At 45.1% G+C, this 26,960-nt stretch overlaps 1 protein-coding gene across 1 annotated transcript in view; it reads left to right on the forward strand.

Moving 5' to 3' along the window:
• Positions 1-26,960, forward strand: part of CFAP92 (cilia and flagella associated protein 92 (putative)) — a 69,776-nt gene that overhangs the window by 31,295 nt on the left and 11,521 nt on the right. Inside the window, exons 9-11 of the mRNA XM_065885083.1 lie at positions 5,310-6,214; positions 23,208-23,402; positions 24,003-24,300. Of these exons, the coding sequence (XP_065741155.1) occupies positions 5,310-6,214; positions 23,208-23,402; positions 24,003-24,300 (1,398 nt within the window). The remainder of the gene's footprint in view (positions 1-5,309; positions 6,215-23,207; positions 23,403-24,002; positions 24,301-26,960) is intronic.

Below are 26,960 nucleotides of genomic sequence, written 5' to 3' on the forward strand. Positions count from 1 at the left end.
TATTGAATCTAGATTGCCAAGGTGACTATCTATAAAAAGGTCTGCCTGAAAAGCTGGCCCTTGGCAGGTGTCTAGGAACTTGAATCGTTCTCTAATGAGAGTGGTTCCTGGGCCTGACTGTTTCTGCCAACAGTGCTGACCATGCTTTCCTCCAGGGCGCCTGGCATATTGGGACACAGGCTGGGGGAGCCTAGTACCAGCCCCAATCAAAACCCTGGGTGCTAGGTCTCCAGTGAGCTCCCTGGTGGACAGTACGTCACCTGACTTGTCACAGTCAGTTGTGCAGGAGCTCAGTGCATCCTGGCGCACACAGTAGGAGGCCATGGGGAGATGGCGCCTGTCCCCCTGCTTTGCCTCGCAGCCCTTTTCCCTTTGCAGGCTTTGCCTGGTCTCCTCCGGCCTTTGTGAAGCCCAGCTGTGGGTCCGACCACAGCTGAGTCCTGAGGTTCTCCTAGAGAATCACGGATCTGGGGGTGGCCCCGGGGCCGCCGACTCAGCAGTGTTTTCCTGCTTTGCGGGGCGCCGTCCCTGTTTGTACAGTCCTTGTTTCCTCAAGTTGGTTTTTCTATTTGTTTGGTCTCCATCGTCACATCTGTCTTAATCCCCTGGTTTGCTGCTCATAGGTAAGAGTGGGGGCCTCAAAAGCAGCCTTGGGTGCCGAGCGGGCTTGTGGGTTCTGAGCCTCATGCTGTGGTGGCCTGGGTGGGCTGGTGGTGGGGAGACCTCAAGTTCGATCTCTGGAGGTCTCTCCCAGTTGCCCGCCTGGAGGGTAAGGGTCTGGTAGCCAAGGGATGAAAAGGACGTGGGGTCTGCATTGGATGGTCCGTGAGCATTTGGTCACCTAATACATCTGGTTTGGATAGGAGCTGAATGCCATCAGCTGTCCCTCATTCCAGAGACCCTCTGTTTTTTTAATTTTTAAAATAGCAAGCAGAAGAGTAAAAATCTCCTACAGAATCGACTATTTTCTCTTGGTGTACAGTTCTGTAAATTTCAGTTCATGTGTGTGTCAGCGTTCTCACCACCACAGTGAGGATACAGAACACCTCTGTGACCGCACCCCCCAAACTCCTCCGTACCAGCCCTTGATGACCACATCTTCCCCACCTGCACCCCCGGCTACCGCAGATGTGTTGGTCGTGATAGTTTTAACTTTGGAAGATTGTCATCCAGATGGGGTTATATATTGTGTGACATCCACACTGAGAACGTGTGCTGCAGCAGGGCACAACGCATACAGCCTCCTTCCCTCAGAACGATGCCGGCGAGGCTCCCGCAAGCTGGAATTCACCCCTTTGCGCTGCTGACTCGCATTCTGCAGCTGGATGGAACCGCAGTCTGTCCGTCCGTTAACCCGTGGAGGATGTTCAGGTTGTTTCTGGTTTGGGGCAGTTACGAGCACAGCTGCTAAAACATCTGTGTACGTGCTTTTGTGTGAACGTAAGCCTTCAGTGCTTTAGGATAAATTCCCGGGCTCTGTGGAGAGGCTATGGCTGCCTCCTCAGGGCTCCAGCTGTGCTTATCCTCCCCAGAACTTGGTATCGTCAGTGTTTTATTTTTAATTTTGGCCACTCTAATGAGTATGCAGTGTTATCTCATCGGGGTTTACCATGCATTTCCCTGACGCAGAGTGATGTGGAGCATCTCTTAATCTGCTTATCTGCCACTTTATGGCCCCTTTGGTGAAGTGTCAATTCGAGTTTTTGCCCACATTTCGACAGAGTTCTTTTTTTTTTTTTTATAAATTTATTTATTTCTGGCTGCGTCGGGTCTCCGTTGCTGTGCACGGGCTTTCTCTAGTTGCGGCGAGCGGGGGCTACGCTTCGTTACAGTGCACGGGCTTCTCGTTGTGGTGGCTTCTCTTGTTGCGGAGCATAGGCTTCAGTAGTTGTGGCTCATGGCTTCCAGAGCGCAGGTTCAGTAGTTGTGGTGCACGGGCTTAGTTGCTCCCCGGCATCTGGGATCTTCCCGGACCAGGGCCCGAACCCGTGTTCCCTGCATTGGCAGGCAGATTCTGAACCACTGCGCCACCAGAGAAGTTCTCAACTACTTAGTTTTCCTGTTGTTGAGTTGAGGGTTTTTAAATCTATTCTGGTTACAAGTCCTCTTTTGGAGATATTCTTTGCAGGTATCTTCTCCCAATGTGTAGTCTGCCTTTTTCTTCTCTTACTTTAATTTTGATGAAGTCCAAATTATACATTTTTGTCTTCTATGGATTGTGTTTTTGTGTCACATCTAAGAACTCTTTGCCTAACGCCTGGTGACAAGGGTTTTCTTCTATGTTTATAGTTTTACATTTGGATCTATAATCAATTTTGAGTGAATTTATGTATAAGGTTTAAGTTAATGTTCATTTTTTTTTGCAAACACGTGACTGATTCTTCCAGCACCATTTGTAGAAAGTCTGTTTTTTTTCATTGAATTTCTTTTGCATTTCTGACAAAAATCAGTTGGCTATACTGGTAGAGGTCTATTTCTGGATCCTTTATTCTTCCTTTTCAAAATTGTGTTAGCTCTTCCAGTTTCTTTGCCCTTTCATATAAATTTTAGAATCAGCTTGTCTCTATCTACAAAAACTTGTGCTAGGATTTTGCCTGGCTTTGCATTAAATCCATAGATCGGTCTGGGGAGAACTGACGTCTTACTGTGTTGAGCCTTCCAACCCCTGAATTCAGTGTGCCTCTCCATTAGTTTAGGTCTCCTCTTTTCTCTCTCGTCAGTGTTTTGAAGCTCTCAGGACCCTTTATTCATTTGCCTGTACAACAGACTAACGGCCTCCCGCCAAGCAGTAGGGGAGGGGAGGGCACTTGGGCCGGCCGGCTTCTCAGGACTTGCAACGGTTCCCTTGCTGGGCTCTTCCCTGTGACCCCCGGATCCAGAGATGCTGGGGCCTGCCAGTTCCTAAGTCTTTTGAGGGTTTTGCAGAGAATGTGGCTGGTTCTCAGCTTCTCCATTACATGCTTGGGGTTTGGCTTCCTCACCTGTGCTGTGTCTGCACCACTTCCTCGTCCCTGTCCCAGTGCTCATGGTGGCTTCTCTTCTCTTCTCCTTGTCCTCGTATGCTTATGTCTTAAAAAAAAATCCCTGTGGTTTTAGGGGAGTTCTGTGAGGGGTGTGACCAGATGTATGCGTTCAGTCTGCCACTTGAACCGCGTGACGTGATGTTTAGTTCATGTCCCCGGTGGGCTGAAGTCACCCGCACAAGGGACCATGGTGTCAGCGTCCCCAGCGCCTAGCCCGGGGCCTGGTACAAACAGGAGCGCGGTGACCATCATCCAAGCATGAGAGCCAAGGAACAGGACATTTTGATACACTGTTTGTATCACAGTTCATTTCTTCAAAGAGGATTCCCCTCACTCAGATTTTCAGTTGCCTGCCCAGCTGCTGCCACTGCAAACAGATTACAGGTTGGGAACTTGAACTTGCCAGAGGGCAGGTCCAGGAGAGAAAAGCAATAGGGGGTTTCCTTCCACTCTCTCTGTCTCCTAGGGTTCCCACACCCCATTCCTTGGTACAGAAAGAGAGCTCTGTCGCTCCATGCCTGGTGCATAATTCTGGGATTCAGGCTTCCTTTGCGTCTAGTCTGGGACGTGCAGGAAGAGAATAAAACCCAGGAAACTCACTGGGTTTGGTCTCTTTCTCCAGTCTGCCCACTGCCTTTTACTTTTCAGAAGGTGTTCTGTGCATCTCTGTAGGGTTTTTTTTTTTTCTTTAATATTTATTTATTTATTTAGGCTGCGCCAGATCTTAGTTGCAGCATATGGGACCTTCGTTGTGGCACGCAGGCTCCTTAGTTGCGGCATGCGGACTCTTAGTTGAAGTGTGCCTTCTGTTGTATTCAGTGGGAGGTGCAGGGTGGGTGTGCTTATTCCGTTGAACCAGATTTGAAAGCTCCTCATTTATTTTTCTTTAGAATATCTATTCTTTTTATTGATATATTGTGGATGCGAGTCCTTTGTCAGATAAGTATGCATTGTACATATTTTCTGCCCATCTGGAGCTTGACTTTAATTTTCTTAATAGTGTCTTTGATGAAGTCCATCTTATCAACTTCTTCTGTTACGATTAGTGCTTTCTGTGTCATATCAAATAAAACTTTTTTCCACCCCAAGTTTATGAAGATACTACCCTGTGTTTTCTTCTAGGAGAGGTATGATTTTAGCTTTTATGTTTAGGTCTGTGATTCCTCTAGAATTAATTGCATTTTCCTAACCATAAACATGGTATATTTCTTCATTTAGATTTTCTTTGATTTCTCTCTGCAGTGTTTCATAGTTTTCAGTGTACCGGTCTTCCACATCTTTCATTTCTTCCTAAGCATTTTATGTCTTGATGCTGTTGTAGGTGATATTTTAAAATTTTCAGTTTTAGAATTTTCATTGCCAGTAAATAGAATTATGATAGTTTTGACCTTGACGATATACTTTTATTTTTTAAAAACCAAACAAATATATTTATTTTATGTACCTGATCATTCTAATACCTGTGCCTTTGTACATCTGGTTTTGCTAGTGGTACCTTTTTCCCTTAGGTGTTTTGTGATTTTTACTATGATCCCATGTTTAATGGAACTTTCTCTGTGGGAATTCTTTGAGGCCTAGGTTGGAAGTGCATTTCTCCAGCAGGTTTTCTTAATTATTTCTGCCAGGTACCTGGGAGCCCTACCAACCCAGGATTATTTTTAAATAAAATTTCAGCATCGGTGGTCAAAGAAATAGTAAAATAAATAGTACCCTTGGAGTATGCATTCGAGCCACGCACTTGTGTAACGGTGAGCTTCTGATGATAAAGTTGTAGCATGCGCAAGGTTTCCTGTTTCTGTCCCGACACAGCCCTGCCCCCCGCCTCCAGCTCAGCCTGCGAGTCCTCTTAAACCCAGACCCAAGTTCTGCTTGGTCACTTTATATGCTAAAGGTGAGCCGTGCCAGCCCTCCAGATGCGTGTCTGGGAAACACGGATTCTCTGTTCTAAAAGCCACTCCTCACCACACTTTCTGTGCCCGGCCATGGGATGGGAAGAAGGCACAGGGCCTGTCCTCGTGGCACTGGCCATCCGGGGGAAATAGTTGCTTCAGCTGCCAGCTCAACGCCGTACACGTGGCTCTCGGGCTTCGCAGTGGCCTTGCAGAGTGGGCTCTGTCCTTGGGGTTTGTGAATGAAGAACCACAGGCCGCAGGGGCTGCAGGGGCTGCCGGGCGTGAGCCTGGGGCCGGGATTTGAGCCACTGGGTGGGGGCCACCTGGAGAGGAGGGGGGCCGGCAGGGGGCGCCCGCGGCTGCACCCGTGACCGCCGCGCCTTCTCTCTCGCAGCGGCTGTGCACCCCCGTGTACTGCAGGTACCAGTTCCACAGGACCCCAGTGCACAGGACGGAGGGCCAGCCCCATGGGACCCGCGTCTACTTCCAGGATATCAACGTCATCTTCCTTGGGGCCATGCACCCCAGCGACCTGAGGGAATACCTGGAGGGCCCCCCGATGGTGGTGGAAGTTCATGACCGGGACCGCAAGTCAGAGGAGTATTCCCACAAGCCCGCCCTGTTTGGGGAGGACCCGCTGGATTCGTACCTCAACCTCCAGACCCTAATTTCCCCGAAGGAGACGGAGAACAACCCCTTTGAAACCCAGGATAAGATGTGGGACCCTTACGGGGTTGCCCAGGTCAGCTTTGCCGACCTCCTCCTTGGCCACAAGTACTTGAACCTGGTCGTCCCCGTCCACAGCTGCGAGCCCAAGGCCACGCGCCTCGGCCATGACAGCAGGAGCAGGAAGGTGGTGGGGTTGCAGGTGCCCGGAGACGGCCTGCGGCACGGCCCGATGCCTCCGGGCGACTACCTGGAGGCCAGCTGCCAGCTGAAGCTGCGGGCGGGCGTGGCGGTGCCGCTGCGGGCCGGGACCGAGGCCCTGGACGCCAACCCCACGGCCTCCCGGTTTGGCCGCGTCATCTTCGTGTTCACCTCCAGTAAGCTCTCACTCCTGCACGGCCTGCTGCAGGACGTCACCGTGATCAACGCCGGGGCCCTGGGCCTGGACTCCTGCCCCGTGGAGGACATCCAGCAGATCCTGTCCACCTTGAAGATGCCGGCGAAGATCCAGGAGCGGCCGGACCTGGACGTGCTCACTGGCTTCCACCTGCTGGACGGGCGGGGCCACCTCCTCATCCTGGAGGGCTTGGCCGACCGGGGCCTGAGGCGACTGTGGGAGAGCCACCAGAGCCGGTAGGTAGGTCGCCGCGTTTCTGGGTGGGGAGGGGTGGCCAAGCTCAGGTTCTGTGATGCCGACTGTGGGAGGGCCTGTTGATTCGGTGCCTCTCGGGGTTTGTATAAGGCACTTCGCAGAGCTCAGCAACTGGGAGAGCCGCTTGCCTTTGGTTGAAGCGAAGACTTCAGGGGTATATGGAAGGGAGGCTGGTTCAGGAAACTGGGTCCTGCCTTCACACTCCCGAGGCGCCCCCCCGGCCAGCAGGGAGTAGAGTGTTCTGCACGGCCCTGAGAGGGACACCACAAGGACACAGACGTCAGCTCGTCCCGAGGGAGACAGGGCGGATTCTTGTGAGGCTGGAGGGCTGCTTACGCTGCAGAAGTCCCCTTCCCTGGAGGCCCAGGCGCCCCCGATGGCCGCCCCCTGGAGATGTTGCAGAGGCAACGGAAGTGTCCCCTTCTGGGCCGCAGCAGGTGGCCCCTCGTGGTCCTTCCGTTCTTTAGTTGTGGTGATGGGATAACTCCCTTTTTCTTTCATGATTTGCAGCTATCCTAGTTTGGATCAATAGGGCCTTCCTTCTCTACTCTGGAGGCCCCCCTATCTGTTCTCAGAGCTCAGATGCCCCATGACTCAGATGCTGACAACGGCAGGGTGTCCGGATGTTGACTCTGTCCACCCGGGGCGGGGGGCCTGTCTTGATGTGCTGATGGCCAAGAGCACGGGGGCAGGGGAGGCGGGGAGGCCGCCTCGTGGCTGGTTATCCTCCCAGGAGACCCGAAAGCATGCATCCACACAAAAACGTGCACATGGATGTTCATAGCACCGTTATTTATAATAATCAGAAAGTGAAACAACTCAAATGTCCATCAGCTGATGAACAAAACATCCATACCATGGAATAACATTCAGCCGTCAAAAAGGAATGAAGTATTGATACAGATACTTCAACACGGAGGAACCTTAAAAACATTATGCTAGGGGACTTCCCTGGTGGTGCAGTGGGTAAGACTCATGCTCCCGATACAGAGGGCCCGGGTTTGATCCGTGATCCGGGAACTAGATCCCTCATGCGTGCCGCAACTAAGAGTTCGCATACCACAGCTAAGGAGCCGGTGAGCTGCAGCTAAGAAGCCCGCCTGCCGCAACTAAGGAGCCCGTGAGCCGCAACTAAGGAGCCTGCGAGCTGCAGCTAAGGAGCCCGCCTGCCTCAACTGAGACGTGGCTCAACCAAAACAAACAAACAAACAAAAACTCATTATGCTAAGTGACCTGGAGGGCATTGTGCTAAGTGAAATAAGTCAGACAGAGAAAGACAAACACTGTATGTTACCACCTACATGTGGAATCTAAAAACTAAACTAGTGAATACAACACAAAAGAAACAGACTCACAGAGAGGACAGACTAGTGGTTACCAGTGGGGGGAGGGAAGGGGGGAGGGGCAAAATAGGGGTAGGGGAGGAAGAGGTACAGACTATTGCATATAAAATAAATAAGCTACAAAGATCTATTGTATAGCACAGTATAATACGTTGTAGTAACTATAAATGGAGCATGATGGATAAAAATTTTGAATCACTATGTTGTACACCTAAAACCAATATTGTAATCAACTATGCCTCAACTAAAAATTATGCTAATAGGGACTTCCCTGGTGGCACAGTGGTTAAGAATCTGCCTGTCAGTGCAGGGGATGCAGGTTCAATCCCTGGTCCAGGAAGATCCCACATGTCGCACAGCAACTTAGCCCATGCGCCACAACTACCGAAGCCCGCACGCCCCCGCGCGCTGCAACTACAGAAAGCCAGTGTGCGGCAACAAAGCCCCACCGCAGCCAAAAGTAAATAAATAAATAAATTTAAATTTTATGCTAATAAAAGGAGCCAGACATAAAAGGCTACCTATTATCTGATTCCATTCATATGAAATGTCTAGAATAGTCAAGTCCATAGAGATAGGTCAGTGGTTTCCAAGGTCCGAGAGGAGGGATGCAGGAGAAGTGGGGAGTGATAAAAAATGTTCTAGGATTAGACAGTGTTTGTGGTTGCACAACACTGGGGGTATACTAAAACCACCGAGTTGTACACTTATTTTGGGGGGGTGTGCTATTTTATTCAAATTTAAATTTCACCATCAAATACTGAAGTATATGCTGGCCCTGTGTTTAGATTTTTGAAATAAAGGTGGACAGACAGATTTAAGGGTGCAATGTATTAAACAATTAGAGAAAATCTAGGGGTGCTGTAACTCTATGTACCTTTGTACATTGAGTGGCGTTAAGTATAGGGACAGGCCCAGCACCTGGAGGAAAAGCCCATTGAGGACTGAACAGAGGCCCTTGGCTACTGTCAGAATCTCCCCTTGACTTTCAACAAACCAAGGAGTCTGTCCGTCTACAGAAACCACCAAATCCGGGGCAAACAGCAACAGGATAAACGTTAAGGAACTGGCTCTTTCCAGTTAGGACTCTGGGGGCCGGTCTGAAGCACACGGGGCTGGCTAGAGCTGGGACGTGTTGCAGCTCAAGTCTGGGATCTGTAGGTCAGAGCAACAATCGATTCTAGAGACAGAATGGTGAGTGCGTTCTGCAAAAGCCCCCCGGGTTTGCCGACAAGTTCCTAAGATGCTCTCCTCAAATGGCAGGAATTGGACACTTCAAAAGAGTGAACTTCACGGTGTGTAGGAAAGAACTTGGCCTTGCCCAAGAGAGGTCTGGCTTTTCCCCTTGGCTTCTGGGAGGTGATCTGTGTCATGCCTGATAGGAGTGTCTTTGGTTAGGTTGCGGGCTGACCACCCTGGATCTTAGGCTGGAGCCTCACCAGAGAGTCACAGCATGGAGGTTGGTGGGGCTGGAAAGACCAACATTGTGACTTAGGGCAGAGGCTTTGGGTCAGGCAGTGTCACGGGCACATTTTTGTGTGGATGCATGCTTTCAGTTCTCCTGGGCAGGTAACCAGCCACGAGGTAGCCTCCCCCTGCCCGCCACCCGCTGCTGTGCTCTTGGCCATCAGCACATCAAGACACGCCCCCTCCTGACATGGAGACTGAGATTGCTAGGTGGGCCATCAATCAATCAATCATTAATGGAGCCCCGATAAAAACTCTGGACACCAAGGCTAGGGGGAGCTACTTTGTGTAGTGATTCTTTCATCATCTTAAAAATACCTTTTCCAAAGAAAAAGTTTTGAATTTTGATAGAGTCCAATTTATTATTTTTTCTTTTATACACTGTGCTTTTGGAGACATGTTTAAGAATTCTTCACAAAGCCTTAGGTTCTTGAGTAATTTTTCTCTTTTTTCTTCTAAAAGATTCATGGTTTTGTGGTTTACTTTTAAGTTTATGATTCGTTTTGAGTTAATTTTTGTATAAAGTGCAAGGTTTCGATTGAGTTTTTCCCTTTTTTAAAAGAATTGAGGTATACTTTGCATGTAACAGTATGTTAGCTTTGGGTATACAACTTCGTGATTCGTTATTTGTATATGTTGTGAAATGATCGCTACAAAAAGTCTAGTTAACATCCACCATCATACAAGTTACAGAATTTTTTGTGATGAGAATGTTTAACGCCTACTCTCTTAGTAACTTTCAGATATGCAATACAGTATCACTAACTATAGTCACAGTGCTGTACATAACTAAATGTCTTTGTAACCTCTTGACCCCCTTCATCCACCTCGCTCACTCCACACACCCTGCCTCTGGGTGGGCAGCCACCAGTTTGTTCTCTGTATCTGTGAGCTCGGGTCTTTACTATTTTGCTTCTGTTTTTCTTAGATTCCACGTGTAAGTGAGATCATATGGTATTTGTCTTTGTTTGACTTCTTTCACTCAGTGTGATGCCCTGGGGATGCATCCATGTTGTCCCTACTGTCAAGATTCTCTTTTTTTACGAAGGAATAACTCAGATTGCGTCTGTATCTTGGCTACTGTAAATAATGCTGCATTGAACACGGTGATGCACATACCTGTTCCAATGAGTGCTTCTGTCTCCTTAGGATGAATACCCGGAAGTGAAACTGCTGGACCATATGGCAGTTCTATCTTTAACCTTTTGAGGAACCTCCAAAGTGTTTTCCATAGTAGCTGTACCAGTTTATTAATACATCCTTACCCACAGTGCTTGAGGGTTTCCTGTATTTCCCATCCTCATCAAAATTATTATTTCTTGTCTTTTTTATAATAGCCACTCTCAGCAGGTGTGAGATGTTTCACTTTTGTTTCAATGTGCATTTCCGTGATGATTAGTGATGTTGAGCATCTTTTCCTGTACCTGTGGGCCATCTGTTTGTCATCTTTGGTAAAATGTCTATTCAGATCTTCTGCCCATTTATTTATTTACTTTTCCTTTTCTGTGCTTTTATTGACTTTAAAATTATTTTTTTATTGAAGTATAGTTGATTTACAGTGTTGTGTTAATTTCTGCTGTACAGATATATATATATATATATATATATATACACTTTTTTTAGCACCTTCATTTCTTGCCTTTTTTTAAGTTTATTTATTTATTTTTGGCTGCATTGGGTCTTTGTTGCTGTGCGCGGGCTTCTCATTGCGGTGGCTTCTCTTGTTGTGGAGCACAGGCTCTAGGCACGCAGGCTTCAGTAGCTGTGGCACGAGGGCTCAGTAGTTGTGGCTCGCAGCCTCTAGAGCGCAGGCTCAGTCGTCGTGGCGCATGGGCTTAGTTGCTCCGTGGCACGTGGGATCTTCCCAGACCGGGGCTCAAACCATGTCTCCTGCATTGGCAGGCAGAGTCTTAATCACTGCGGCACCAGGGAAGTCCCCACACATTCTTTTTTTAATATTCTTTTCCATTATGGTTTATCATAGGATACTGGATATAGTTCCCTGTGATATACAGTAGAACCTTGTTGTTTATCTATTCTATATATAATAGCTTACATCTGCTAATCCCAACCTCCCACTCATCCCTCTCCCATCCCCCTCTCCCTTGGCAACCACAAGTCTGTTTTCTATGTCCATGAGTCTGTTTCTGTTTCGTAGATAAGTTCATTTGTGTTATATTTTAGATTCCACATATAAGTGATATCATATGGTATTTGTCTATTTCTTTTAAAAAAATTTTTTTTATTTATTTGGCCACGCTGGGTCTTAGTTGTGGCATGCGGGATCTTCAGTTGTGGCATGTGGGATCTTCAGTTGTGGCATGTGGGATCTTTTAGTTGTGGCATGTGGGAACTTTAGTTGCGGCATGTGGGATCTAGTTCCCTGACCAGGGATCGAACCTGGGCCCCCTCCATTGGGAGCACACAGTCTTAGCCACTGGACCACCAGGAAAGTCCCTATCTTTCTCTTTCTGACTTATTTCACTTTCTATGATAATCTCTACGTCCATCCATGTTGCTGCAAATGGCATTATTTCATTTTTTAAATGGCTGAATAGTATCCCATTGTATATATGTACCATATCTTCTTTATCCATTCATCTGTTGATAGACATTTAGGTTGTTTCCATGTATTGGGTATTGTGAATAGTGCTGCTATGAACATAGGGATGCATGTATATTTTTGGATTATAGTTTTGTCTGGATATATGCCCAGGAGTGGGATTGCAGGATGATCTGGTAGCTCTATTTTTAGTTTTCTGATGAACCTTCATACTGTTTTCCATAGTGACTGTACCAACTTACATTCCTACCAACAGTGCAAGGGGGTTCCCTTTTCTCCACACCCTCTCCAGCATTTATTATTTGTAGACTTTTTAATGATGGCCATTCTGACTGGCGTGAGATGGTACCTCATTGCAGTTTTGATTTGCATTTCTCTAATAATTAGCGATGCTGAGCATCTTTTCATGTGCGTATTGGCCATCTGTATGTCTTTTTTGGAGAAATGTCTATTTAGGTCTTCTGCCCATTTTTTGATTGGGTTGTTTGTTTTGTTGTTGTTGAGTTGTATTAGCTGTTTGTATATTTTGGAAACTAAGCCCTGTCAGTCGCATTGTTTGCAAATATTTTCTCCCATTCTGTAGGTTGTCTTTTCATTTTGTTTATGGTTTCCTTTTCTCTGCAGAAGCGTGTAAGTTTGATTAGGTCCCATCTGTTTATTTTTGTTTTTATTTCTTTTGCCTTGGGAGATTGACCTAAGAAAACATTGGTACGATTTATGTCAGAGAATGTTTTGCTTATGATCTCTTCTAGGAGTTTTATGGTGTCATGTCTTATGCTTAAGTTTTTAAGCCACTTTGATTTATTTTTGTGTATGGTGAGAGGGTGTATTCTAACTTCATTGAGTTACTTGCAGCCATCCAACTTTCCCAATACCACTTGCTGAAGAGACTTTTTCCTGCTGTATATTCTATTTTTTAAAAAAAATTATTTATTTATTTATCTTTGGCTGCGTTGGGTCTTCTTTGCAGAGCGCGGGCTTTCACTAGTTGCTGTGAGTGGGGGGCTACTCTTCGTTGTGGTGCGTGGGCTTCTCATTTTGGCAGCTTCTCTTGTTGTAGAGCACAGGCTCTAGGCGTGCAGGCTCTAGAGCACAGGCTCAGTAGTTGTGGCTCACGGGCTTAGTTGCTCCATGGCATGTGGGATCTTCCCGGACCAGGGCTCAAACCTGTGTCCCCTGCATTGGCAGGTGGGTTCTTAACCACTGCACAACCAGGGAGGTCCCTCCTGTTGTATATTCTCGCCTCCTTTGTTTAAGATTAATTGACCATAGGTGTGTGGGTTTATTTCTGGGCTGGCTGTCTGTTCTGTTCCATTGATCCATATGTCTGTTTTTGTGCCAGTACCATGTTGTTTTGGTTACTGTAGCTTTGTAGTATTGTCTGAAGTCTGGGAGAATTATGCCTCCTGCTTTAAAAATTTTTTTTTTCCCTCAGGATTTCTCTGGTGATTCTGGGCCTTCTATGGGTCCATATAAATTTTTGGATTATTCTACTTCTGTGAAAAATGTCATGGGTAATTTGATAGGGATAACATTAAATCTGTAGATTGCTTTGGGTGGTATGGTCATTTTAATAATATTAATTATTCAAATCCAAGAACATGGGATATCTTTCCATTTCTTTGATCCTCTTCAGTTAACCTTATTAATGTTTTATAGTTCTCAGCATATAAGTCTTTCACCTCCTTGGTGAGGTTTATTCCTATGTTATTTTTTGGGTTGCAATTTTATTTAATTTCTATTTATTTTTATTTATTAGTTGACTATAGGTGCGTGGGTTTATCTCTATGCTTTCTATCTTGTTCCGTTGATCTAGGTTTCCATTTTTGTGCCAGTACCATATTGTTTTGATTACTGTAGCTTTGTAGTATAGTCTGAAGTCAGGGAGTTTGATTCCTCCAGCTCCGATTGTTTCACTCAAGACTGCTTTGGCTCTTCGGGGTCTTTTGTGTCTGCATACAAATTTTAAGATGATTTGTTCTAGTTCTGTAAAAAATGCCATTGGTAATTTGACAGGGACTGCACCGAATCTGTAGATTGCTTTGGGTAGTAGAGTCGTTTTCACAATATTGATTCTTCCAATCCAAGAACATGGTATATCTCTCCATCTGTTGGTATCACCTTTAATTTCTTTCATCAGTGTCTTATAGTTTTCTGCATACAGGTCTTTTGTCTCCCTAGGTAGGTTTATTCCTAGGTATTTTATTCTTTTAGTTGCAATGGTAAATGGGACTGTTTCCATAATTTCTCTTTCAGATTTTTCATCATTAGTGTATAGGAATGCAAGAGATTTCTGTGCATTAATTTTGTATCCTGCACCTTTACCAAATTCATTGATTAGCTCTAGTAGTTTTCTGGTGGCATCTTTAGGATTCTGTATGTATGGTATCATATCATCTGCAAACAGTGACAGTTTTACTTCTTCTTTTCCAATTTGTATTCCTCTTATTTCTTTTTCATGATTGCCATGGCTAGGACTTCCAAAACTATGTTGAATAATAGTGGTGAGAGTGGGCATCCTTGTCTCGTTCCTGATCTTAGAGGAAATGCTTTCAGTTTTCACCATTGAGAATGATGTTTGCTGTGGGTTTGTCGTATATGGCCTTTATTATGTTGATGTAGGTTCCCTCTATGCCCACTTTCTGGAGGGTTTTTATCATAAATGGGTGTTGAATTTTGTCAAAAGCTTTCTCTGCATCTATTGAGATGATCATATGGTTTTTATTCTTCAGTTTGTTAATATGGTGTATCACATTGATTTGCATATATTGAGGAATCCTTGCATCCCTGAGGTAAATCCCACTTGATCGTGGTGTGTGATCCTTTTAACGTATTGTTGGATTCTGTTTGCTAGTATTTTGTTGAGGATTTTTGCATCTATATTCATCAGTGATATTGGTCTGTAATTTTCTTGTTTTGTAGTATCTTTGTCTGGTTTTAGTATCAGGGTGATGGTGGCCTCATAGAATGAATTTGGGAGTGTTCCTTCCTCTGCCATTTTTGGAAGAGTTTGAGAAGGATGAGTGTTAGCTCTTCTCTAAATGTTTGCTAGAATTCACCTGTGAAGCCATCTGGTCCTGGACTTTTGTTTGTTGGAAGATTTTATATCACAGTTTCAATTTCATTACTTGTGATTGGTCTGTTCATATTTTCTGTTTCTTCCTGGATCAGTCTTGGAAGGTTATCCCTTTCTAAGAATTTGTCCATTTCTTCCAGGTTGTCCATTTTCTTGGCATAGAGTTGCTTGTAGTAGTCTCTTAGGATGCTTTGTATTTCTGCAGTGTCTGTTGTAACTTCTCCTTTTTCATTTCTAATTTTATAGATTTGAGTCCTCTCCCTCTTTTTCTTGATGAATCTGGCTAATGGTTTATCAATTTTGTTTATCTTCTCAAAGAACCAGCTTTTAGTTTTATTGATCTTTGCTATTGTTTTCTTTGTTTCAATTTCATTTATTTCTGCTCTGGTCTTTATGATTTCTTTCCTTCTGCTAACTTTGGGTTTTGTTTGTTCTTTCTCTAGTTCCTTTAGGTGTAAGGTTAGATTGTTTACTTGAGATGTTTCTTGTTTCTTGAGGTAGGCTTGTATAGCTATAAACTTCCCTCTTAGAACTGCTTTTGCTGCATCCCATAGGTTTTGGATCGTCGTGTTTTCATTGTCATTTGTCTCTCGGTATTTCTTGATTTCCTCTTTGATTTCCTCAGTGATCTCTTGGTTACTTAGTAATGCATTGTTTAGCCTTCATGTGTTTGTGTTTTTTACATTATTTCCCCTGTAACTCATTTCTAATCTCACAGCGTTGTGGTCAGAAAAGATGCTTGATATGATTTCAGTTTTCTTAAATTTCCTGAGGCTGGATTTGTGACCCAAGATGTGATCTATCCTGGAGAATGTTCCGTGCGTACTTGAGAAGAAAGTGTAATCCGCTGTTTTTGGATGGAATGTCCTATAAATATCAATTAAATCTATCTGTTCTATTGTGTCATTTAAAGCTTCTGTTTCCTTATTTATTTTCACTTCGGATGATCTGTCCATTGGTGTAAGTGAGGTGTTAAAGTCCCCCACTATTACTGTGTTACTGTCGATTTCCTCTTTTATAGCTGTTAGCAGTTGCCTTATGTATTGAGGTGCTCCTATGTTGGGTGCATATGTATTTATAATTGTTATATCTTCTTCTTGGATTGATCCCTTGATCATTATGTAGTGTCCTTCCTTGTCTCTTGTAACATTCTTTATTTTAAAGTCTATTTTATCTGATATGAGTATAGCTACTCCAGCTTTCTTTTGATTTCCATTTGCATGGAATATCTTTTTCCATCCCCTCACTTTCAGTCTGTATGTGTCCCTAGGTCTGAAGTGGGTCTCTTGTAGACAGCATATATATGGGTCTTGTTTTTGTATCCATTCAGCAAGCCTGTGTGTTTTGGTTGGAGCCTTTAATCCATTCACATTTAAGGTAATTATCGATATGTATGTTCCTATGACCATTTTCTTAATTGTTTTGGGTTTGTTTTTGTAGGTCCTTTTCTTCTCTTCGGTTTCCCACTTAGAGAAGTTCCTTTAGCAGTTGTTGTAAAGCTGGTTTGGTGGTGCTGAATTCTCTGAGCTTTTGCTTGTCTGTAAAGCTTTTGATTTCTCCCTCGAATCTGAATGAGATCCTTGGTAGAGTAATCTTGGTTTTAGGTTCTTCCCTTTCATCACTTTAAGTATATCATGCCACTCCCTTCTGGCTTGTTAGAGTTTCTGCTGAGAAATCAGTTGTTAACCTTATGGCAGTTCCCTTGTATGTTATTTTTCGTTTTTCCGTTGCTTTCAATAATTTTTCTTTGTCTTTAAGTTTTGCCAGTTTGATTACTGTGTGTTTCGGCATGTCTCTCCTTGGGTTTCTCCCGTATGGGACTCACTGTGCTTCCTGGACTTGGGTGACTATTTCCTTTCCCATGTTAGGGAAGTTTTCGACTATAATCTCTTCAAATATTTTCTCTGGTCCTTTCTCTCTCTCTTCTCCTTCTGGGACCCCTATAATGTGAATGTTGTTACGTTTAATGTTGTCCCAGAGGTCTCTTAGGCTATCTTCATTTCTTTTCATTCTTTTTTCTTTAGTCTGTTCTGCAGCAGTGAATTTCACTATTCTGTCTTCCAGGTCACTTATCCATTCTTCTGCCTCACTTATTCTGCTATTGATTCCTTCTAGTGTAGTTTTCATTTCAGTTATTGTATTGTTCAGCTCTGTTTGTTTGTTCTTTAATGCTTCTAGGTCTTTGTTAAACATTTCTTGCATCTTCTCGATCTCTGCCTCCATTCTTTTTCCGAGGTCCTGGATCATCTTCACTATCATGTTCCTGAATTCTTTTTCTGAAAGGTTGCCTATCTCCACTTCATTTAGTTGTTTTTTGGGGGGTTTTATCTTCTTCGTTTATCTGGTATATAGCCCTCTGCCTTTTCATCTTGTCTGTCTTTCTGTGAATGTGGTGTTTGTTCCACGGGCTGCAGGATTATAGTTCTTCTTGCTTCTGCTCTGGTTTGCAATTTTAAAAGGTTGGTTTTTTTTTTACATCCCCTTTCTGATATTTTGTTATTGGTGTAAAGAAGTGCTAACAATTTGTTTTTTTTGTTTTTTGGTTTTTTTTGCTGTATGCGGGCCTCTCACTGTTGTGGCCTCTCCCGCTGTGGAGCACAGGCTCCGGACGCGCAGGCTCAGTGGCCATGCCTCACGGGCCCAGCCGCTCCACGGCATGTGGGATCTTCCCGGACCGGGGCATGAACCTGTGTCCCCTGCATAGGCAGGCAGACTCTCAACCACTGTGCCACGAGGGAAGCCCGCCACCAATTTCTGTATGTTAATCTTGTATCCTACTACCTTGTTGAATTAATTTATCAGTTCTAGTTGTTTTTGTGTGGTGTCTTCAGGGTTTTCTATATATAGTATCATATCATGTATATATAATGACTGTTTTACGTCTTCCCTTCCAATTTGGATACCTTTAATTTCTTTTTCCCATCTGATTGCTGTGGTTAGGACTTTCAGTAGTATGTTGAAGTGAAGTGGTGAGAGTAGGCATCCTTGTCTTGTTCCAGATTTTAGGGGAAGGCTTTCAACTTTTCACTTTTGAGCATTATATTGGCTGTGGGTTTGTCATAAATAGCTTTTACTATTTTGAGATATGTTCCCTCTATACCCACCATGGTAAGAGTTTTTTTCGTGAATGGATGTTGAGTTTTGTCAAATGCTTTTTCTGCATGTATTGAGATGATCATGTGGTTTTTGTCTTTTCTTTTGTTGATGTGGTGTTCTTGTCAAGGTATTTTTTGTCTTTTCTTTTGTTGTGGTGGTGTATCAGATTGATTGATTTGTGTATACTGAACCATCCTTGTGAACTTGGGATGAATCCCTCTTGGTCATGGCGTATGATCGTTTTTACGTGTTGTTAGATCTGGTTTGCAAATATTTTGTTGAGAATTTTTGCATCTATATTCATCAAGGATATTGGCCTGTAATTTTCTTTTTTTGGTGGTATCTTTGTCTGGTTTTGGTATCAGGGTGATTGTGGTTTCACAGAATGTCTTTGGGAGTGTTCCCTCCTCTTCAGTCTTTTGGAAGAGTTTGAGAAGAATCTGTGTAAGGTCTTCTTTGTATGCTTGGTAGAATTCGCCTGTGAAGCCATGTGATCCTGGACTTCTGTTTGTAGGAAGTTTTTTATTACAGGTTTGATTTCACTTCTAGTGATTTGTCTGTAGAAATTACCTATTTCTTCTTGATTAAATTTTGGTGGGCTGTATGTTTCTAGACAATTCCATTTCTTCTAGGTTGTCAAATTTGTTGGCATATAATTGTTCATAGTATTCTCTCATGGTTTTTTGTATTTCTGTGGGATCAGTTGAGATTTTTCCTTTTTCCTTTTTCCTTTTTTATTTTGTTTATTTGGATTCTGTCTCTCCTTGGTGAGCCTGGCTAGAGGTTTGTCAATTTTGTTTACCCTTTCAAAGAACCAGCTTTTGGTTTTGTTGATTTTTTTTTCTATTTAAAAAAAAATCTCTACTTTATTTCCTACCTGATCTCTATTATTTCCTTCCTTCTGCTGACTTTAGGTTTTGTTTGTTCTTCTTTGTCTAATTCTTTTAGGTGGTAGGTTAGGTTGTTCATTTGAGATTTTTCTTGTTGTTGATGAAGGCCTGTATTGCTATGAACTTTACTCTAAGAACTTCTTTTGCTGTGTCCCATAGATTTTGTATGGTTGTGTTTTCATTGTCCAGGAAGGTGGTGGCTGGGGCTCTCAACCACTCCTGGCGCCTGGGCAGGTGCGTCAGTGGCCCATGACCAGTCTTGTTCAGGAGGGAGTTGGTGGAGGCTCACAACCACTCCTGGGTTCTGGGCAGGAGTTGGTGCAGTCCCTCAACCACTCCTAGGGTCTGGGAGGATTTTAGTGGCGGATTGTGACCACTCCTGGCACCAGGGTGGATGGTGGTAGAGGTCTGTAACTGCCCCTGGAGCCTGGGCAGGCAGTGTCTTGCCCTCTGGGAGCACACATACATGGAAAAAAGGCTACAGTCTAGGTCCCACCTCTCCCCTCCTACACCACCCAAACAATGCTGACTGGCCTCTGAGGCAGCTCAGGCTTCCTCCGCTTATACCCCCAGCCGTGGTGGCACCGGATTCATCCCCCCGCCCCCCAGTCTGTCTCTACACAGACAACCCCAGTCCTCTCCCTGGTTCTGATCTCTGGAGCCGAAGTTCCAGCACCCAGCCCCTGCCAGCACTGGGGATGCACATGTCAGGCTGGTGAGTGCAGGTCTCCTTCTGCTCTGGCTGCCACGAACTGACTGCTGCATTCTTCTCAGAGGCTCTGAAGCTCCCCTTCCGTCCTGGCAGATCTCCCTGCCGGTGAGGGGGCTTCCCAGGGTGCACGAACCTTACCTCTTTCACAGCCCCCTCCCAGGGGTGCAGGTCCCATCCGGATACCTTTCTCACTTTCTTTTTCATTTTTCCTACCTGGTTACATGGAGATTTTCTTGCCCTTACAGCAGTCTGAAGTCTTCTGCCAGTGTTCAGTAGATATTCTGTGAGAATCGTTCCACATGTAGATGTATTTTTGTTGTAGATGTGGGAGAGAGCGAGCTTTGTGTCCTACTACTCTGCCATCTTGATCAGTCTCGTGTTTTCTGTTAGCAATTAACATCCTTTCTTTTCAGCTGAAAGAAGCCCCTTTAACATTTTTATAAGGCCAGTTTAGTGGTGATGAACTCTGTTCGTTTTTCTTATCTGGAAAACTCTTTTATCTCTCCTTCAATTCTGAATGATAACTGCCAGGTAGAGTATTCTTTGTTGGAAGGTTTCTTCTTTTGGCACTTTGAATATATAGTGCCATTCCCTTCTGGCCTACAAAGTGTCTGCTTAAAAATCTGCTGAGAGTCTTATGGGAGTTACCTTGTGTGTAACAAGTTGTTTTTCTCTTGCTGCTTTTAAGCTTCTCTCCTTGTCTTTAACTTTTGACCTTTTAATTATAATGTGTCTTGGTGTGGGTCTCTGGGCTCATCTTATTTGGAATTCTGTTTCGATGTGGCCGGTTTCTCTCTTGCCCTATGTGAAGGGGTCATTCAGCTAGTTTTTAGTTTTAGTTTTTGTATTTTTCCCCCCAGAGGAAATTGTTCCATATGTAGCTGTGGATTTGGGGTGTCCTTGGGAGGAGGATCTTCCTCCATCACCATCTTGAACTGGAACCTAGGTTGAGTTTTTGTTTCGTTGCCTTTAGCCTACATATATCCAATAGCTACAGCATCATTTGTTGAATTCCTTTTGCATCTTTATAAAAAATCGGTTGGTCATAATTGTATGGATCTCTTTCTGGGTTCTCAATTCTGTTCCATCGATTTCTGTGTCTGTCCCTTCACCAGTACTACAAAGTCTTGATTACCGTAGCTATATAATCAAAGTCAGGCCACTTTATTCTCTTTCAAAATTGTTTTTGTTGTTCTAGATCCTTTGCCTTTTCATATAAATTTTACAATATGCTGTATGTATCTACAAAACATCTTTCTAGAATGTTGATAGAAATTATGCTAAACCTATGTATCGTTTGAAGAGAACTATTTGAGCCTTCCAATCCATGAATATGGTATGTTTCTCCACTTATTTAGATTTTTAAAAATTTCTTTCATCAGCATATTCAGCATACAAGTCCTGTACGTATTTGGTAGATTTATGTCTAAGTATTTTATTTTTTGAGTGATTTTTAAATGGTTCTGTATTTTTAAATTTCAGTTTCCAGCTGTGCATTGCTTGTATATAGAAATGTAACTGATTTTTCTATGTTGATTCTACAGCCTTGCTAAACTCACTTATTGGTTTGAGGAGTTCTGTTCGTTTGATTGATTGTTTTTTGTAGGTTCCTTGGGATTTTCTACACTGACCATGATGTCATCTGCAAATAGCAATAGTTTAATTCCTTCCTTTACAGTCTGTATATCTTCATTTCCTTAGTGTGCTAGCTAAGACTTGAAGTACTATTTTATATAAGAGTTGTCACATCCTTGCTTTGTTTCTGGTCTTTGGTGGAAGGCAGTCTTTCCCCATTACGTGTAGGTTTTTTGTAGATGTCCTTTATCAACTTGAGGAAGTTCCACTTTATTCCTTATTCGCCGAGAGTTTCCTAATTTGCTGGCTCACACAGTTCACAAAAATCAATCCCAGACAGAGTAAAAGCTTATTTGAAATGATTATGGACTCACAATAAGTTACAGAAATCAGAGAGAGGTTCCAGGTACCCCAACACCCTGTCTCCCCCAGTGGAGACATCTGACATATTGATGGATGCAGTACAGTTAACTAGACCACAGTTGTCTGTTCTTACTCAGGTTTCACCAGAAATACCTTGTTGTTCATTTTATTTTTCAGATTCCACACATAAGTGAGAACATACAGTATTTATCTTTCTCTGTTTGACTTATTTTACTAAGTTTAATACCTTCCAAGGTCCACCTGTGTTGTTGCAAATGGCAAAATTTCATCCTCTTTAATGGCAGAGCAACAGCCCACTGTATCTATATATCGCGTCTTCTTTATCCATTCATCTGCTGATGGGCACTTAGGTTGCTTACATATCTTGGCTGTTGTAAATTGGGGTGCACATATCTTTTCAAAGTATTGTTTTCATTTTCTTTCGATACATACCCAGGAGTGGAATTGTTGGATCATATGGTAGTTCTATTTTTAATTTGTTGAGGAATCTCCATACTGTTTTCCATAGTGGCCGCACCAGTTTACATTCCCACCAAGAGTGTAGGAGGGCTCCCTTTTCTTCACATCCTCACCAGCACTTTATTTCTTGTCTTTTTGATGATAGCCATTCTGTGAGGTGACACATCATTGTGGTTTTGATTTACATTTCCCTAATAATTAGTAATATTGAACATCTTTTCATGTACCTGTTTGCCATCTGTATGTCTTCTTTGGAAAAATGCCTATTCAGGTCTTCTGCCCATTTACTAATTGGGTTGTTTGTTTTTTTAACACTGAGTTGTAGGAGTTCTTTATATATTTTAGATATTAACCCCATATCACATATCATGTGCCAATGTTCTCTCATTCAGTAGGTTGCCTTTACATTTTGTTGACGGTTTCCTTTGCGGTGCAAAAGCTTTTAAGTTTGATTAGGTCCCATTTGATTGTTTTTGCTTTTGTTTCCCTTGCCTGAGGAGACAGATCCAAAAAATTATTGCTAAGACCTGTGTCAAAGAACGTATTGCCTATGTTTTCTTCTAAGAGTTTTACAGTTTCAGGTCTTATATTTAGGTCTGTAATCCATTTTGAGTTTATTTTATATATGGTATGAGAAAATGTTCTAATTTCTTTCTTTCACACGTAGCTGTCTAGTTTTCCCAGCACCACTTATGGAAGAGACTGTCTTTGCCTCGTTGTATGTTCTCACCTTTCTTGCAGAAGAAAAATCTATTTTTAAAAAGTTGAATTGTAAAGATTTTAGATAGTACTATAGGAGGACATATTCCTGACCTCAGAATAAAGAAAGACTTCTTGAGTAAGACAGAAGTAGAAAAAATAAAGGAAAAAAAAAATGACAGGTTTGGCTATATTAAAATTAGTAACTTCTGTTCACCCAGAGACCATGAAAATTGCGAAAAGAAAAGCCGCAAACTGAGAAAAAAGTATTTGCAATGTATGGAGCTAGTATTCTGAGAGTACAGAAACGCCTGTGAATGAATGAGGAAACAGTAAAAACATCCCAGTGGAAGAATGGGCAGAAGACTTGAACAGGGACCGCCCCCCCAAAGGGGAACCACCCCCACCCCAACACACAGACTCAGGGTGGGATGCACAGGCTCCGTGCGGATTCACTGGGTTCAGGAAGGTGGAGGAACCTGAGCCCAACACAGCGGGTGGCTCAAAGGTCGGGGTGGGGGGGGACGCAGAGTCGGTGGGAGGGGCGGGTCGGTAGGGGAGGGGGAGGAGACAGAGATGGGGCGGGGGCAGCGGGACACAAGCAAGCCCAGGCCAGTGCCAGCGTTTCCACCACCAGTGGCCCTGGGAAAGTGCCGAGCTCCGTGGCTGGCAGAGCGGCAGTGGCGTGGGACCCCTCTTTTTTCTTGCAGGGTCCCGCGGGCAGAGCCCGGCTCCTACAAGGCGCTCTACAACTCGCAGCTGCGCTTCCGCCACCGCCTCTACGCCGACCTGGAGACCGTCCCGTACCACGTGCACCTGTCCCGGCCGCTGGCGCAGCTGGTGAAGCACGCGGTGCTCTACGTGCGCAACACGGTGCCGCGGCAGGTCTTTCAGGCACTGAGCAGGTGCGGCCCGGCCCGTGCCCCGCCGTCCCGCACGCTCTGCCGGGGGGCTTCGGAAGTGTGCGGCGGACAGAGGGCAGCCTAACCCGAACCACAGCTGTGCCTGCTGAATGTGTTTTTAAAAAGGGGGGGTTGGGGCGGGAGAGAGGGGGGTGTCCGCTCACCCTGGTGGGGGTGGTGGTGACTACTCAGTCCTCGAACTGCGCTGACATGAGGCTCTGTGCCTCGTACCCTCTGCCTGGGCGGGAAGGAGCTCTGTGGTGCACACCCGCGACGGCCAGCCTGTCGAGGCCACTCCCTGGTGGGGCGTGGGTTGGTGCGAGGTGGGGAATAAGGCCATCGGGACCGAAAAATAATCAGAGCAGAAAGTGGGAAGCCTTTACCTGCGGGGGGGGGGGCTGAGAGGGGAGAGGGAAGGGGACATCTCCCCCCACCCCAACCCCATGGGCTCAGCACGTGGCATCTGAGCTTCTCGTGCACGAGCTGGGTGACCCGGGATCGGCTCATCAACCTCTCTGTGTTTTTGTTTCCTCTCATAAAATGGAGACCGTCTGACCTGTCGTGCCAGGCAGGCAGGCTGAGTGGGCCTCTTCTGTGTTCCAGGATCTACTGTATCTGCCATTACAGCTCCAGGCTCAGGGAGGTGATCACCGGGGACCTGCTGCCCTCCTCCTCCATGATCAAGGGGCTGAGCCAGGAGTTTGGGTTGCCCATTTCCCAGGAAGATCTTACAGAGGGAAAACTGCTGGCTATGTCCCCTCCTCCTGGCCCCAATCTGGAGGACTTCCAGAGCCAGAATTCCACCCTCACTTCTGAGATCCAGGCCCGCCAGGAGAAGTACCTGCAGTGGCAGAACACCGTGATCCTGAAGAACAGAGACCAGAAGTACAGCCCGATCCAGGTAGGCGCTCCCACCCCCAGGCATCCCGGGCCTCCTGCAGCCTGTGTCTGTTTTCCTGGGCAGGGATCCCAGGCGGCATGGGCAGGAAGTGCTGCCTGCAGGGCACAACTGTGCCAGGAGCTTTGCCTCCCAACCCTGGAGTATCTTGTCCTTCTTGAAAGGTGAAGAGGAACTCTCTTATGTGTAATTCCTTTCCTTTGGCCCTGGAGTTCATCTTAGAGAAAGAACTGTGTGTGTGTGTTAACAGTTTGCTTAAGCTGCTGAGGGCATGGATGCTATATGGTGTCCAGGCAACACAGGAGACAAACTAACCTGTGTGAGAAAATGTGCGTAGAGGGGAAGAGAACAGGAGACTGAGAAGCTGGTGAGGCGACGGAAGGTCAGGTGCATGTGGCCTGAATGGCCAAGGGCCTCCCTCAGCCCATACCAACCAAAAAGGCTTAAAAACGCCAACATCTGAGGTGTGCCTTGACCTCGTAGTGTGTATGAGTGAAGCCCACCCATGGGCTGTGTGGGTGAAGCCACTGCCTGGCCCTCCCACCCCAATCTCTAGTAAAAGTCGTCTTAGAAGTCTCTAAGTTTTATATATGTGCCTTCTTTGTGAAAATCGACAAGGAGGTGGTGGGTTTTTTCCGTCAGTGTTCAAGTTTTTAGCTTTCTCAAAAGAACCAGTTCTTTGATTTATCAATCAGTCTACCTGTTCTGTTTTCCTAATTCATTAACTTCAACTTTTACAATTTTATTTATTTATTTATTTTGGCTGTGTTGAGTCTTCGTTGCTGTGTGGGCTTTCTCTAGTTGTGGCGAGTGGGGGCTACTCTTCCTTGTGGTGCGCGGGCTTCTCATTGCGGTGACTTCTCTTGTTGCAGAGCATGGGCTCTAGGCGTGCGGGCTTCAGTAGTTGTGGCGTGTGGGCTCAGTAGTTGTAGCTCACGGGCTCTAGAGCGCAGGCTCAGTAGTTGTGGTGCACGGGCTTAGTTGCTCCGCGGCATGTGGGATCTTCCTGGACCAGGGCTCGAACCCACGTCCCCTGCGTTGGCAGGCGGATTCTAAACTACTGCGCCACCAGGGAAGCCCCAGAAGTAGAATTTTTGGGTCATTTAGTAAGTTTATGTTTAACATTTTAAGAAACTGTCAAGCAGTTTTTCACCGTAGTTCCATCATTTTATGTCACCAAATGCAATGCACGAGGGATCCAGTTTCTCCACATCCTCACAAACGCTGGCCGCTGTCAATTTTTTCTTCTTTTTTTTGCGGTACGCAGCCGTCTCACTGTTGTGGCCTCTCCCGTTGCGGAGCACAGACTCCAGACAAGCAGGCTAAGAGGCCATGGCTCACGGGCCCAGCCGCTCCACAGCATGTGGGATCTTCCCGGATTGGGGCACGAACCCGTGTCCCCTGCATCGGCAGGCAGACTCTCAACCACTGCGCCACCAGGGAAGCCCAGTGCGTGTTTTATATATGTGTTTATAGGTAGTTTTCTGTGTATGTGTTCATGTGAACCGCCTAACATATATCTCCTACCCCACTTTCTTTTTGGTAGCCCTAGGTTTATTCTGAAAGTCGGTGACTCTTTATGTTTAGTAAACTAGTTCAGTTGTATGTATGTTTCCCTTCCTCCTATACGTGATGTCATATGCTATGGGTCCTCCTCTGTCTGACTGACTTCACTCAGTATTTGGGCATCCCAGGTCCATCCATGTTGCTTCTAATGGCATTATTTCATTCTTTTTCCTGGCTGAGTAATAGTCCCTTCTATACACGTAGGACCTTCTCTTTATGTATTCATCACTTGCTGGACTATTTGTTTTTCTGTCTTGGCGATTGTAAATAGTGCAGCAATTAACGTTGGGGTGCTTGTGTCTTTTTGAATTATGGAATTTCCCAGATAACACCCGGAAGGGGGACTGCAGAAGTATAGGTTCACTCTCTATTTAGTTTTCCAGGAACTGGGATACAGTGTTTTTTTCTAGTGGCAGTTACCAACGTACAGTTCCACTCACCAATTGGGAAGGTTACCTTTTCTCCACACTCAGTCCCCATCGACTGTTTGTAGACTTTTTGATGCTGGCCATACTGCCTGCTGCGAGATGATGCCACTTTGTCATTTTGATATGCATTTCTCGGATAATCAGCGACTTTCTGCTTCCTGTCGTGGTTGGGGTTTTTTTTTTTTAAACAGTGTCAGTAAACTTTCCCTCCTGAAATTTGGCTTCTTGAAAGTCTGTGTTTTTCGAATGTTTTCTCGGTTACCTAACCCAGGTCATTTTTGAGGACACGTGTTATTAAAAGCCCCACAGACTTTGTGAATGCCCTGAAGCACCGGTTGGAAAGTTGTTGTTCCGGGAAACGTCCACAAGGCGGAAGCATTTCTTCGTGGCCAGCTCTAGTTCGTTGGCAACCAAAAGCTGTAGGAAGAGTCATCTTACTAGGCTGTGAATTAGAGCGGAAGGTGCAAGAGACAACACCCAATGGCTTGTGTGTCTCTACCTCTTCCGTGTGAAGCTTCACGCCCCCCGAAAATTCCGAACCCTGGCTAAAGCCATGGGTGCTGCACTGTGTAGGTGGGGTGACTCCTGGCGAGGAGGCTGGATGTGGGAAGCCCACCAGCAGCAGCCTTGGAGGCTCGGTCACGTGTTGAATCTCCTGCAGCCTAGATG

The sequence above is a fragment of the Phocoena phocoena genome, chromosome 10 (genome assembly GCF_963924675.1).
Source record: "Phocoena phocoena chromosome 10, mPhoPho1.1, whole genome shotgun sequence".
Lineage (NCBI taxonomy): Eukaryota > Metazoa > Chordata > Mammalia > Artiodactyla > Phocoenidae > Phocoena > Phocoena phocoena.